The sequence below is a fragment of the Anoplopoma fimbria genome, chromosome 17 (assembly GCF_027596085.1).
Source record: "Anoplopoma fimbria isolate UVic2021 breed Golden Eagle Sablefish chromosome 17, Afim_UVic_2022, whole genome shotgun sequence".
Classification (NCBI taxonomy): domain Eukaryota; kingdom Metazoa; phylum Chordata; class Actinopteri; order Perciformes; family Anoplopomatidae; genus Anoplopoma; species Anoplopoma fimbria.
In genome coordinates, this window is record NC_072465.1 from 20,240,323 (window position 1) to 20,256,216 (window position 15,894).

Sequence of the window (15,894 nt, forward strand, 5' to 3'; positions counted from 1 at the left end):
CTTAGTCATGTTGTTTACAGTGCCTTTCATGGGGGAATGTACTCTGGTAGGTATTGGTAGCTTTTGCACTGACACTGTGTCTCATGCCTCAGAATATTTAATATTAATATTTAATATTCATTCATTTAAATCTGAGTGTTAGTCCCTCGGTCGATTGGCTTTTATCAACATTCGGACAGACAGACTTTGACTCGCTCTACTTAAACATCTTAAAATTCAAGTCAAATAGACACAGAAGCCCAGTAAAGTCCAAAGGATCCTGGGAACAGGGCGCACGTTCTGAAACCACTGAGCCATCCCTCCATCCCTCCATCTGTTCTTTTTGTGCAGCTCGTCTATCCGTCTTCTAACAGGCTGGCAGCATGGTCAATAGTTGTGGCCTCCTCCCAGCGCAGGCCCTTTTTCAGGCCTGCCATCCACCCTTCATTTGAATGCTCTCTTTATTTTATCAGTGAAAACAACTCTTTTTTTTCACCCGTCACTCCATCATGGCGGCCATTGTCTTAGCGACACCTGGCATCGGTTCATTTTCCTACTTTATCCTTTCACACTCCTGACTGCTCCTCAGTGCAGTCCATCATCATCCCTCTGTTTATGTGCTGAGCAGAGTGGTCAGTATGCGTCTGTGTGCTCACTCTGGCAGCGATCCACTTCACCCTTCAGTGAAGAGGACTGAAGGACTGGGACCTGAGCCAGCTGGCCTGGAGTCAGTTCAGGCACAATAGCAAAAAGCCAGGCCATGCAGATGAGGTTAATGCAGCCTGGGTCATGTTTTCAGCACCGTTGTCCTCCTCTCCATCTATTTGCCTTTGACAAACTGAGGGAGCTTACGGTTCATGGGTGATTTCTCCTAACATTTGCCCAAGACACATAGAGAACATCTTGATGTAGATGTTTGACAAATTAGTTAATGTTTGTATTTCCAAATCCCTGATCTGACATAAGAGCCAGTAGGTGCTATGTTATAAAGGCCTAACTTTTTGTAAATACTGATAAGCTTCTCCATAAAAGACGGCCTTCTATATCCGTGCCAAAAGGTCACTCCCTTAAAGTCAACAGTAGTGAACGGGATGAATGAGCAACTATGGTAGCCAGGGGCATTTGTTTTTTCTGAACTGTCACTGAGAGGAATCTGAGAGTAGAGAAAGTAAAGAATACCAAAATGTGTCCCTTTTAAACTGTCTTCTTTACTTGTCTCTAACCCTGTTATGTGTCGGGAAAAGTGACTGCTGGGTGCAGCCTGTAGAAGTCTTGACCGCTCTGACCCCGCAGCCAGTGAATGAGAGGAAGTTCAGAAAGGGAGAGGGGGAAAAAAAGACAACACAGAACCTCATTGAAGAGAGGACTTGATGCCGGGCCAAGACCCTGACAGCTGTGTGGTGAAGGACGGTCCAGCCTCTGACTGCTTCAGAACAGACAAGAGCTGTAGAAGTAGGGCAGAGAAGGCATACGTGACGGGCCCAGATAAAGCGTTAGTAACCTTCAAACCTGCAAACGTGAACTGCACGCAGTATAAAAGGTAAGCATCAGAAAGAGTAGTTGGTATTCTCAACATGTAAGTGATGCATCCACTTTAAAACTGACAGCTATGCATGATACTGCAAGAGCTGCAACTAATTATTATTTTTACTATTGCTTCATCTACTGTTATTTTCTTGATGCATCAAAGTTGGTCTTTGAAATGCCGTTGGTGATGTCTTAAAATGTATTGTTTTATCCAAGAGAGATGATGTTGGGCATTGTTGCTTGTGTTCAGCCCTACGAGGCACATTTTTCCATTCAAAAAGTAAGAAAACAAACAACAACATGGAGCTTTACTAAGTCAGAAGAGACCATATAAAATTCTCAAAATATACAATTTATTCAAAATATGTTAATGCAACCATCCACATATTCCAGTAATTATAAAATCAGTAGTTTTTCGTCTTTATAATCGTATTGTTATAGAGGCTTGCAGACAAACACGAGCTTTGATCTCTACCATGACAACACAGGGAACTTTTGAACAGGTGAATGTCCCTTTCGGGCTAATACTGAGTCACTGAACAGGTCGTAGTTTAAAAATACAATATAATGTGATTTAGATTTCATTATTAAGGAAAGCATATCTGACATTTAAATTGAATTGATTGAAGGATAAATGTGAACTGGACTAACTCCAGTAAATTTCAGCTGAATCATAACAAGATGATGTCATTGCCTTTTGACACTTTAAAAAAAAAATAAAGAATAAAGAAGGAACCAAATATAGGGGACACAGCAATATCCTTGACTGTGACTTCATTTATACTTCCTCAAATTGAGTTGAAAAAAAGCTTTCAATTGAGACCGTTGCAGACATTGCACAGAAATAAAACGGACGCAGACGCGAGTCACAAGTATGATGATGACGTCTCCAGATGAATATATAATCTGAAGGGGGATACATAGACTCAGTTTCTCCATCTACAACCAAATATCTGCTAACAATGTTCCTCAGTGTGGGTAAATGTATCTACATATATGTTCCTCAACAGTAACAACACATACATGTAAATGCAGTTCATTGGAACACATAAGGGGATACTTATTCAGACATATTTACAAATGCATCTGTACAAATATTTGTCACTGTACAGTTGATGTTATGGGGATTAAAGTGGTAGTGGCAAACAAACAAGGTGAGGTTAAAGAAAATAGAAAGTAGGGTATGTCCCCATAAGTTGTTTTTTTAAATCACGGAAGACTCTTTGGCACTCACAAGGAGACTAGAGGAGCTACTTTTAGATTAAAGGAGGAGTTCAACAGTTTGGGAAATATGCTAATTCACTTTCTTGCTGAGAGTTAGGTGAGGAGGTCGATATCATTTTCATATCTGAGATTTAAATATGAAGCTTCCAATCTTCTCATCTGACCTTCGGCAAGAAAGCATATTTCCCCAAATATTAAATGATTCCTTCAATTAAGCAGAGAAGCTACTTCTGGTACTTGATTTTATATTTAATGTTGAAAACCATTATGCAACCAAGGACACCTGTCATAATGACGTTGGATCGCTACATACCAAATCCTATTTGTGGATTAATGTTTGACGAATAACTGAGGCAAGCATACAATTCCATACTTACAGTAATTCATTACATAACACTTACAATTTCTGTAATAAAACAAATACAGTGACTGGGAGAAGATAAAGCCACACAATGGCCACCAGAAGATACAAATAAAAAAACATAAACAAATAATACTGCTATTTGTAGTGACACAAATATTAAATCCGTCCCAATAGGATGGCTTGTTTGCGTGATTTTAATAACACATAGCAGACAATAACCCTTACTACACTTCATCAGGTGAACGATTGATTTTTCATGTCAGAAAGTTCTTTGCTGGAGGACACCCCAGCTCATTCTTACGTTGCATTCAAGCTCTCCACACAACATCCAAAAAATAAATACACTCAACTTTAGGAACCATCATTTTTTCTCTACACATTACATTAATTTCATAAATAAAGAAATGCACAGTAATTTTTAACCATGTTTGCTTAAATTATCTAAACGCAAATTGGGTAATGCATAAAACAGAGCATGACCTGTCAGTTCAGGATTGATATGAGAGGACGGTGACGTGAAGTCTAGTTGACAAAAACCATAGCGACAGTTTCAAACACTAGTGCAGGACTTAACTCTTTCCTGTTAATCTGTCGCTGTAGAGATACACTTCCTGAATATTTTAACACTCTTTTATGGCATTCCTTCCCTTTACTTATGCAGGCAGCATTTAAACATGACAGTTACTTCAAAAGAGACGTCACAGGTCTCTGTTTGCTACGTTACAACGTTTCTGTTGTAGTACGATATGATGTAATGCGATACATCTGGCCAGTTCTGTCGCGGTTTTCTTGCACATTTGACCAAAAATATGACAAAAAAAGTAGAAGAATGAGTTTCGATAACATTGCGAGTTTGTTCTGAAGAAAATGTTGTTTGAATATATTTTCCATATTGACCTCCGAGGGCAGAACATGCACCTTGTACCTTGTGATCTTCTCTACTTTCCTACTTTTTGACACTTTCCAGGTGAAAAAAAAAACATCGGTCCACACTTGGATTCTTAATGGTGCTCAGGGGACAGCAGGGCCAGAGTCACAGCTTCTTACACTCCTTCCATCCATTTGTCTAGTGGAGACTGAATTATAATCCAAGTGGCACCGGGGGGAAAAAAGTGGCACTGCTCAGTTCTTTTCCTCCTCTCTGCTTCGCTTGACACATGCCTGCGTTTGCAGAAGATGTCTCCTATTGTAGCGGGACTGACATGGCAGGTACATTCTTCAGACTAGCCATCTTCTCTGTGAGAAGTTTGGAGGAGGAGAGGAAACAGGATGTTAAGAGACAGGAACACCTCCTCTTTCCTTCCTTCCTCTCCTCCTACAGCACTTTCCTCGCTTCTCTGTGCAAAACACTTTTGTTCCTTCAACAGTCACATGATCAGGGTGCTACGACACGCAGCAGCAGGCTCGCACCTTCGGCTGCTCTGCTTCTATTGGCTGTTTCAGTTTGAGGAGCGGTGGGTCGCCGCTGGCCGGCGTGTAGTAAACCGCGTTGCCATTGGAGGACACCAGCGGCATGCGGGGGTCCTCAGAGTTGTTTCTGGCATCAGTGAAGGAGTCTGTGGAGCCGTTACCTAGGTGACCGTTGAACAAGGGGCGATTCAACAATTTGGCGGCAGCCCTCTGTTTCTTGAGCTCAGACAGAGTCTGGGCGCGCTCTCTCGGCCAGGCTTCCTCCTGAGTGGGCGTGCACGGGATGGCCCCGCCCTTATCAGACGACTGGGTGTTGCCATTGGAGGGCGGTGGCTGCGGCGTGGACGTCGTCGTGGAGATGAGGCCGTTCTGTTTGCTGCTGCCATCTTTCAGGATGGTGGGAAGTTTGGGCTTGTCTGGCAGCTCCACAGCTACGACTGGCTTAACCTGCAGAGCATCAATAAAGATTCTTTAATCTCTCTATCAGGCTTCTGTTTGAGATTATTAAATGCATGCAGGCCGAACACTGTTCAGGGAGATCAGATAGCTTTGATCTGTGCCGAAGCTATCAAGCTCATTATTTGATACTATGAAGAGAGTCTCGCCTCGGAAATTGTTGCTAAAATGTAACCGAGGGGTTCTTCTGTGACGAAGGCTTGAAATGTATTTTCCCTCTCAATATACTACCATTTCACATTATTATTATGTTAATGTACAATTCAAGATTGAATGAGAAAAAAGAATAGTTTTCCATCCTCTCTTTTCTTTTTTTTCCAAACTATTATTCGACTTGACTTTTTATGAATTTAAAGATGACATTTTTATGACATGCTATACTATAACTTTATTCATCTTTTTTTTTTTACATGCTGTACTTAAACTTTAAATGTTTAAAGTGAATTTTCTAATTAGTTTTTTGATGACATACTATTCTAAAACATATTATACCACATATATCTTTTTATAGTATATTACACTATGTCATCTTCAATGACACTTTTGAGAGCATACTAGACTATGACTTTTTTTTATACTTTTTTTGACATACTATACTATGACTTTTTTCAGGACACATGTTTAAATGACATACTGTACTATGACTTTTTTATGAAACACAACACCATGGCATTTTTATTGACGCTTTCTAGGACAAACTCCTATGACTTTTTAATGACTATTTATAGAGAAAATCCCAGACGAGGACATATTATTCTATGACTTTTGAATACTTTTTTGCCATACTATACAATTACTTTTTTTGTGACTTAGTTCGAAAGCTATGACGCTTTTTCGCCAAATTATAAAATTACCTTTTATGACTTTTTAATTACCTTTTTTAGCCATGATATACAATTACTTTTTTCAACACACTATACTTTGACTTTTTCATGAGTTTTTTTAGCCATACTCTACCATGACTTTTTTCTTTTCTTTTTTCGACATGCTATACTATGACTTTTTTTTTACGTACTACTTTTACTTTTTCTGAGCTTTTTTGACACACTTTACTATTTTTTCAGAAAATCCAGGACTAGACTCGGAATCAAACCTCGAACCTTTGACTAACACCGGGACTATTTTTATTGCAGTTCCATGACATACTATACTGTGACTTTCTTTGCTTTCTTTTCTCATTTGAAATATTAAGTTAACCAAGGATGCCTGCTCCAAACGAATTGAGTTAAAAACACTATTTTTTTTTTAGAAACTCAAAACAGATCAGGAGCAATAGTCTGGGAACACAAATATTTTTCAACACTGTTTTTATTTTTTTTTTCCATACTTATGCAGACCTGGAAATTACCACAATCAAATTCCATACTTCATGGGTATCCTGAGATGAGTAATTATCAAATGCATCTTTCAAAACATGCATAGGATTATGAGATTCTTAAAAAACAGCAAGAAGAATAAATGATATATGAGTAACCTGAAGACTCACATTAACCACCTGGTTATTCTCCTGATCAGACTCTTTCTCTTTTTCATCCGCCTCCTCTCTCCCTCCCCTCCACACGATGGCCTCGGTCTCGTACTCTTTACGGCACAGGTTGTGTCTGTCCGACAGGCTGGCTCGCCGCACCACTTTTCTGTTGACACATGGGTTTACCAGTGAGTTGTGCAGGTAGGAAAGAAACATTCCAACAAATATGAAAAAAAGTTTAGAGCGTGCACATCAAAAACACATTTACTAAACTGTACAGAATGCAGAACTAGGACCAAGAAAATCTGCAATGTACTGAGAGCTCCATTTATTGACAAGGATTTCTGTAAAATGAAAGCACTGTCATTGAAATAAAATTTAGGGGGAGCTATCAGTGCACAGATTATTTTGTATAACTTTCCTCAATCTGCTGATCTTTCCTGTTTATGTGGGAAGGGAAGTAAATAAACATTGGTAAGTACTCTTTGTAGTAGCAGTAGTAACACCAGCAGGTGTCAGCACTTACCCACGGCTGCCTGCACTAGATGTTCGCCTACACAGCGAGGTCTTGTGTTTGAGCTGTGATTTCATGATAATGTCATGTTTGTGTTTCAGGTCCAGCAGGTTGGCTCTGAACTCCTCATCCTCACACAGATCTTAAAATGAGAAGCATGAAGGACAGGAAGTTTAAACTCCTTTCAAAATAAACTGTGCTTTTCATGTTTTGATACCCTTCTAAAAATAATAACAGAACTGAGATTATAAAATGTATTTGTTTAGATAATTATTATCCTAAATGCTGCTACTCATTCCTAACACTGACTGTTAACATATACTAGTAATGAAAATATCACAAAAAAGATTCAGTTTTACCTTAACAAGATTTAAATCAGCATTTAAACAGAACAAACTCATGATGTAAGCCTACATTGACTAAACACTGCTGAGTCCCTGCTGAGATAAGCCATTTGTTTTCTTAACCCCCCACCAGGTGTATTGATAAGATTGTCAAGGTGTAAATATACCGATGGGGGTCTCATCTAGGAAGGTCTTGGCATTGAGACTGGCTCCATGAGACACCAACAGCTCGGCCGCATGCATCTGAAACAACAACAACATTATGTTAATGGTTTCAGAAAACCTTTATGTGTGCCGACCTATCTGTTTCCTGTTGTGATGGCCTTACCTGACCCCAGCATGCTGCAGCGTGAAGAGGCTGCCATCCATCGGAGTCTCTCAGGTCCATGCGAGCTCCTCCCTCCAGCAGCAGCTCTGCAGCCTGCACGTAGCCACTCGCTGCTGCGATGTGGAGCTGCAAGAGCAGAGAAGGAACAATGAAAAACAAAAAGGGTTTTTCCAGTGCACAGGATTTGCTATAGATATGCTCTGTGCATAAAATGAAGCGTGGATTTCACACTGAAGCCGAAATTTAGATGGTAAGAATAATGTAGGCCTACTACTAACTCAAGAAAGACTTTACAATATACCTGTAAAAATCTACATCAGATATTCACTTGTGTCCAAGTTTGAGGATGTGGATGCATCACTGGAACACCTTCAATCACTGATGTTTAGTCAGATTATTTCCACAACATTTAAAAAAAACTCTGCCATCATTTCAAGCTGATGAGGTTCTTGGTCCAGCTGGAACAGCTCTTCTGCAGTTTGTAAACTGAACCGCATTAACAGAGATACAAAACTGCTGACCTGAGAAAACCCACTCTGCAGGTCTGACACTCACTTGTATGAGGAAACACTTACACCAGGGGCAGAGAGCAGAGAATCACTGCACACCTTTTTAAATAGCATATATTCTATCAGGATATTGACTCTTGCCACCAGCAGGACAGTCAGTACAAAGTTGTGTTATTCAGCACATCATTGTTCAAACACTAAGTTTTTTACTTTATATTATAGTGGAGATACTAAAGTTTCCAAAGATGCCAAATATGTCTTGGTGAATTACTTAGAAAATAGTAAAATGCACATCCATAGTTTCTGGAGTCACAGGAGACTTCATGATCGACGACCTTAAACCCAAAGAATTTTCTATCACAGAGGACAGTCAAACCCATGAAATATTCACATTTGAGAAGCTGAAATCAGGATTCTTTTCTTTAAAAAAAAAGCTGCTGCAGAGTATTTTTTTTAGCGACTAAGTGACAGACAAACTAATTGTTTTAGCTCTACATTATGTATTGGACGAGGAGCTGCAGACGTTGATATAAAATAATCTGTATGTATGTGATGTCTCAGTGATTGATGATTATTTTAACAACCTTAAAGCTCCTTAAAGGGGAATTAAATAATATTTCTGTTTCTTAAATGCCATGACTCCTAAGCTTGAATGCTTTGGGTATTTAAACATTTTTAGGTACAGTATGATCCAGTATGTGCTCTTTTTGAAAGCCTTAAAAAATCCCTGCGAATCTGTCTGAGAATCACACACGTATAAAACGAAGCCATCGCCAGCCTTCATCTCGTCTGTATCAGGGACGAAGCCTGATTATTTCACCACTCAACTCTGACTGTCGAGAATTATTACATCTTGGTCTGACCAAAACAGAGTTTGAGCAACTGGTGACAAAGATGAGTGTTGATGAAGAGAGAGAGAGAGAGAGAGAGAGAGAGAGAGAGAGAGAGAAAGAGAGAGATAAATGCACACAACATCAGACCCAACATTAGCATTACACAGCATTTTCTTTTCTTTTTTTTACAACCTGAAGTAATTTTATTGCAAGGCGTTCTCTCTGTCCCCTAGATAGCAGGAAAGGGAGCACACTGCTACATGTATTTATTGAATTTCTTTTAAAAAGCAGCTTTTTCTGTGAAAAATTCACAACGTTTAAAGCCCACAGTGAATGAATCTACAGCAAAATATCCAAAAAGATTTGGAAAGAGGAGGAATGTGAAGGCTGAATTCCTGCTTCATTGCACACCAGTAATGGCAGTGGCTCACAGATCTTTGAGAACCTGACATGTTTAAGTGGATGTTTATCTGAGGTGCTATAATAACAGGGCATTCGGGTGTATGGGGGACGTTGAGGTCCATCGGTTCCCGGGGGGCTCAGCTCTTTCTGGATTTATTGCATTTCTGTTGGTGCCAGTTGAAGAGACTGAAAATGTGCGCCTTTATCCATGTTTTAAAGTTTTGCTCCTCTCTAAAATCACAAGCTTTTCACTCCATCTATGAGTTTGGCCGTTTGGATCAGGTGTAAAAAAATACATACACATATATACTGTTAAGATATTTCAGTCTGGACCAAAGTGGTGAACCCACACTGCAGAATCTAAAGCCACTCCGCTAGCATCACAAAGGTCAATGTTGCATAATATTTCATTTGACTCACACAGTATCACTGACAACCTGTCTGGGGTGAACCCTGCCTCTTGCCAAAAGCATGCTGGGATAATCTTTCTCTGTCTTATCCACTTTTCTCCAATAGCCTAAAGACATGTTGGTTAGGTGAACTGTGGATTTAAAACAGCTGGTAGATGTGATTGTGAGGCTATGAGGTCTGTAATTTTGCTTAAAATTAACAAATTTGTATAATTTTAATATGTTTTATAATGCTTTTAAAGCACTTACAAAAATATGTATATAAAACTGAACTTGCCTTCAAATTGTGCCCATCAGTATGAATCGTGTTATTTTGTTACCTATGTTCACATGACCTAAATGCAAGTTTGTGAGTATTTGTTTTACGTCTTTAGATCATCCCTCTGATCTGTTTTTGTTAAGTTCTCATTTTACTATGTTTTTGATGTAAATTGATCATTTGGTTAGTACTTTGTTTTTGAATATTCACAGTGAGTCTCACCAACTTGTACTTTCTCTCTCTTTTGTTTGCATCACTTAAATTATACTGAGATAACTTTACGAATTAAAGATTTTGTCTCCTGTTTGATCGACCCATTTGTGGCCCCAAGGGATGAAAATCATTGCTCCTACGCATCAAAACAAAGGACACAAAATGTATTTCAGTTGAAAACAAAGAGATTAACCTTACATAACATCCTACCAGTTCCAGGTCTCTTCCTCTCTTCTTTGCCAGAGATTTTAATAAGGCGTGCTCTAGTTTGCTCCATCATGCTCGAATGAAGATTAACAGGCGGCGCAAAGCAACGGGACAAACAGCTCAATCGGACAATCTGTAGTTAGACTTTAAGGCTTAACTGGGTTATTTTGGGCTACTACCATGTAATGTCCTCCTGGCTATTTTCCTCTAGTGATCCGTCACGTTGTCTCCCCAAGGTAGATTAATCCCTGATACGAAATAAAGATTTCATTAAGGCATTTGACGTTATCCGCTGTTCTCAGGAATAATTACACTTGTGCCCTCCTCAACCTTTTCATGCATCAGTGCACTGAACTACACAAAACGTATTCAGTGACCAGTTTAGTTTTAGTTTGGTTTATGTGTCTGTGACTCACTATTTAAGGCAAAAGAAAGTGTCTTCATATCAATCCCATGCACTCTTTGGTCCTCTCTAGTGCAGCTGACATAACATGCAAGAATGAAAGCACAGTTTGAAAACAAAAGAGTTTGATGGACGCATTAATATATTTCATTGCCTTACAGATGCTAACCTCGACAGTTATGGGCATCGTGAATATTTTTTGTAAAAATGTGTCTCACTTTACCTCAGTCAGATGTGCATTTTTATCGATAAACAAGTGCAAGATTTTTGCATATATATGGAGATGGTGGATTGTGTTTATTTTCAGACAGCTGAGATTGTCCCAATTGTAAGTCAATTTCCGATTCACAGACGTGATATTTTACTTTATGATTATGGTCATTTTTCATAATGTCTTATTGTTTTCCTTAAAGCTAGGGTAAGCAATTTACTTTACAGACCCTTTTTGTAAGAATGCCAATGAATCAAAATGCCCTGAAAAAGAAAAGGAAACGAATATGGCTGACTGTTGTGAGCCTGTTAAATCATTTCATTCAGCCCGTATTAGATGATTGGAGGGCCAACCTGCCCGTCTACCTACCTACCCTGTGTGCACTCTGCTGGTGCAATCATTGACTTTGATGGGAGTCTAACACAAAGTCAAGCTGTTGAATCTAGCTTACTTAGCTAGTTTCTCCAAAGTTGTCTGTCCCTCTTTAAAGCATACATATTCATCATTAAAGGTTTATTCTAATCAACCTTTAGATAGCTTTTAAATTGTGACTGCAGGTGTGTTCAGGACTCACAAACAAACCCCTTTCATATTTGCAGAGTATTTTTCAGTCATACAGCTGCTTTGCACCTGAGAAGATGGTAATGAGTCTCGAAAATGCCTGACTAGCTTTAAAGGTTTTAAAGCCTCATGAGCCAGTGTTGCAGAGTGAATAATCATTAGAAGGTTAATCTAAAATAAAGATGATCCTCTGCATATTTACACACGTTTCATTTTTCCTCTCAGAGCAGGCCTGTCATGTCTGTTTTTTAAAAGAGTTGCTTAAAATCTTGTGTGTTGGCTTGAAGGCAGCTTTGGAGTAAACCTTATTTACAGCTCTGAAGTGTTTAGTCTGCTATGTTTTTACATATTCAAATATTGTCTAATGAAACCAAGTTTCTGTGGCAACATGGTGTCAGTGCACATGAACTGCATGAATCTATGAAACACCCAGTCTGGTCAATACAGGCTGCTGCAGCTTTGAATGAATCTATGTATTGTTTCAAAATCAACAGCAGTGTAGTTGTTATTTGTTTTGTTCGTTGCTTTAAGCTAACTCTGTTACAATACAACAAATGGTAACATGAATGTATAACTATTGTACATGGTCCCTTACATATAAAATATAGAAATTAAATAAATACACATATAATGCTAGTAATCTTGCATCGTATTAACTGCTACTTTGTTAATGTTTATAAGTATGCGTGTACACAGTATATATCCTACTTCTTTGACCCTTTCATGTGCTCAACAAACTTTTATGGTACAGTTTATATTTTATGTTTTGACATTTTCTTTATACCCTTGTCCTCAGAGAGGAGACATTTTGATTCAGCAATGTTTTCTTATATTGTCAAAATGACGATACACTTGAACTTTAAAAAGAAACATTTCGTCAGCTTGTTTTAAATTGAGATTGGTAGAGAAATGTCAAAACAAAATGACTACAAACTCTCACCAGCGTGGCTCCCTGAGAGTCCTGCTGGTTGACCTCCTCTCCCTGTCTCAGCAGATCCTGAACGTCTCCCATCATCCTCATCTCTGTCGACGCTCGTGTCTCGTTGATCATCTCCTGGGTGATGCCTGTCAATCAAATACATAAACAGAACCACAGCTTTATCACAAGGTGGACAGTTTTTTTTTTCCTGACAGTCTTGATATACAGCTGCAGCATGCTGACAGGGCGAGTTCATCACTAATCTGAGGCTCACGGAGGGACGGAGAGGGAACTCAGCTGGAACGGAGCAGAGACACGTCATAATGCTTTTACTGAAACTAACTTCAAAAAGTCAAGTTATAAAGAAGAAATCATTTTCAGGATTGACAGAAACATCTTTTTTTTAATTACACTGGAGGTTTTGTACAAGTAATGGTTCACTGGGTCCACAATAAAAAACTTCTCGGCAATAATTGAGATATGAAAGTTTAAGAGAAGTAGAAAAAAGTTTTAATGGGAAACGACAGATACAGACTAATGGTTGTTTGTTCGTTTGACTTATCGCAGTCAATGAACCAATAAGCGAAACCTAGACAGGAGTAATATATAACATCAGGAATTAGAGAGAAATTTAAAATAATGTTACTGGTTAACATCAATAAATTCACAGATTATAATTTTGATGTATTTCTATTTGTAATATCAATGTAGAGCTGCCTTCAGTACAGTCTTTGAATCTTGAATTCTTCATAGAAATAAATTGACTCCTGTGTCTCAGTGGTAAACAGTATTTCTCTTTCACTCTGCCTTTCCGTCCAGCTTTTTGCCAGAGAGTTTAATGGTGTTTGGCCCAGTTGAAGCTCAGGTGATTCTGTCTGTCACAGCCACTCTAAATTCCTCCTTTAATTCATTGCCTCACTGCCAGGTACGATTCAATTCTGTGAAAGGCTACACTTGACTTCTTCCCCCACAGCTGAGCAGTAATAAACCGTGCAGTCCAGCAAATCTAAAGCAATGTATAATGAAAACAGGCTGTCAGTCAGAACTGTGACTCTTATATTCTCAGTGTCGGACTAAGTATGTGAATTACTAAAGCTAGAGAGACAAACTATTTTAATTTATTTGTCACTTGAAAAGGTTTCTCAAGTGACAGCAGCTGGAAGTAAAAGCTCAAAGACGTTTGAATATATTCACAGGGATTAGTCGTTTAAAGATACATCTCTCTTTGTGTAGCATGAAGGTGAATCAACAGAAACTGAAACTTTTATTTGAAATAAAATGCAGAAGTAGACAGGTGTCACCTGACTGTGCATATGTTATTGTCAGTATTTCAGCCCTACGACCTTTCCTGTGACACTCAGGAGTTATAAATTGAACCTGGCCTGAATGAAGCTGAAGGCAAATCCATCCACCCAGCCAACATTCCAGCCTTTCAGCTCACCATTTCAAAGCCAACTTCCTGTTTTAGAGTCACATTTTTTCAGACACGGCCAAAAACAGACATATGGGATGGGCAGTGATTCTGAAAAATGGTGAGGAGGATAAAATTGGTAATTCTCTCTGAATTCATAAAAAGAATCAGAGCCCGAGGACTTTTAAAGGAGCAGGAATGAGGACGACATTCCCCTTTGTCGACTTTAATGAAATGCATCCCTCCAGCTACTATTTCCTTCTGTGTTTTCTGTCAGCAAGCATTCGTCTCTCTGGTTTCTGTTATGTTTTGATTTGGTTACAGTGATGCCCTTCAGCGTAACTGTGCCCCAAATGATTTAAGAAAATGTATAATACAACAGACATTCCTCATTGTCATACTGTGACAAATGTAGTTAACAGAAAAACTGTCAATATATCATCACATAAATAAGATTTTTAAAAATGAAGACGGATCCCAGGGCCAACAACATTAGTCTGTGGAACAAACCTGGTTTTCTGAGCTAAACTTCAAGTATAACTCTGTCCTGCAATGACAACAATAATTGCATTGTTATGGCTGAAAACACAATTAAAGACACTACACCTAATGTCACAACTCCTCTCTGTATCTATTGACAAGTCCCGAACACAGGAGGTGTCGTAAAAAGATTAATTACAATCAAAAAGTCAAAATTTATAATGTCCTAATTGAGGTATGTTTTCACTTGACCCACATTAGATTATAAGATTAGCAACGGAGAAGGACAAAATAGCAGGGAGAAATAAATCTGAATCAAATAAGATCAGTTACTAAAAGATTATTTTTAATATTGATGAATCTGTTGATCATTTTATCCACTTTGAACCCAATGTAATGTCTGCAATAGTCTTGTTTTTTCCGACCAGTCCAAAATTGAACAACATTTAATTAACTATAATATAAAACAGAGAAAAGCAGCAAACCATCACATTTAAACAGTTGGAAGCTACAAATGTTTGGTATTTCTGCCTAACAAATTACTCAAACAATTATGGGATAATTTAGTGATTTAAAAAATAAAATAAAATTGCAGAAACTTGTGGGTGATCTCATCAATGTTATGGCCATCTTTATCGACAGTCTATGATCCTAGGTTTGAATTTGATTGGGGATTCAAATTGACAGATGAACTGGGCTCAACAGAGGAGGATCAAGAGTAAGGCAGATCAGTCGATGCTGCATATGTGTGTGTGTGTGTGTGTGTGTGTGTGTGTGTGTGTGTGTGTGTGTGTGTGTGTGTGTGTGTGTGTGTGTGTGTGTGTGTGTGTGTGTGTGTGTGTGTGTGTGTGTGTAAGAAAGAGTGCTGGTGTGCCCATCCCTGAAGCGTCCCTGGCGAGGGAATCTAATCCAGCAATACAGTGCCGAGAACGTTACGGGAGCAATTAGCAGCGGCGCTCCCTTTGATCAGCTTAATAATCATTCTTCTCACCTACTGTACCGCTATCTGCATTGTGCGGCTCCAGTGATCCCATTGTAAACTGAGAACCTCATTTATGGCGTTCTCTGTTCTCCCTCTCCAAGCCCCCAGACATTCTCTCTCTGGGTTTTTTTCCAGGATTGTCTCACATCCAGGATGCAACCCCACCCAATGTCGTGTCATGTGTCCTATTTGCACTCGTAAATATTTCAAAAGCATTTACCACAACACTTGTTTACGATGCAGCCCTTATCATTACAAGGCTTTCTCCGAACCTTTAATTGTCTAAGGAAATGTGTCTGAGCAACCATGATGCCCTCCAGCAACAGTTCTCTCCTGTTAACCACTTAGCAGCTCCACTCAAGCATTCTGGATTTACTTTTAACCTTGACCAAGGAAAATTTTAATTCTTCATCCTTCTCTTGTTTGCTTCTTTTTCTGTGGCATCTACACACATTAATGACAGCAAAACACAGCTGGACT

At 38.9% G+C, this 15,894-nt stretch overlaps 1 protein-coding gene across 2 annotated transcripts in view; it reads right to left on the reverse strand.

Annotated features, from left to right (window-relative positions):
* Window positions 1-3,272: 3,272 nt before the first annotated feature.
* The window catches only part of ppp1r16b (protein phosphatase 1, regulatory subunit 16B), a 79,137-nt gene continuing 66,515 nt past the window's right edge, over window positions 3,273-15,894 (reverse strand). For both annotated transcript variants that reach the window (XM_054617672.1, XM_054617673.1), the window contains exons 6-11: window positions 12,563-12,687; window positions 7,615-7,740; window positions 7,454-7,529; window positions 6,955-7,084; window positions 6,447-6,594; window positions 3,273-4,951 (exon numbers count right to left, since the gene is read on the reverse strand). In XM_054617672.1, the coding sequence (XP_054473647.1) occupies window positions 4,478-4,951; window positions 6,447-6,594; window positions 6,955-7,084; window positions 7,454-7,529; window positions 7,615-7,740; window positions 12,563-12,687 (1,079 nt within the window). In that variant the 3' untranslated portion in view covers window positions 3,273-4,477. The remainder of the gene's footprint in view (window positions 4,952-6,446; window positions 6,595-6,954; window positions 7,085-7,453; window positions 7,530-7,614; window positions 7,741-12,562; window positions 12,688-15,894) is intronic.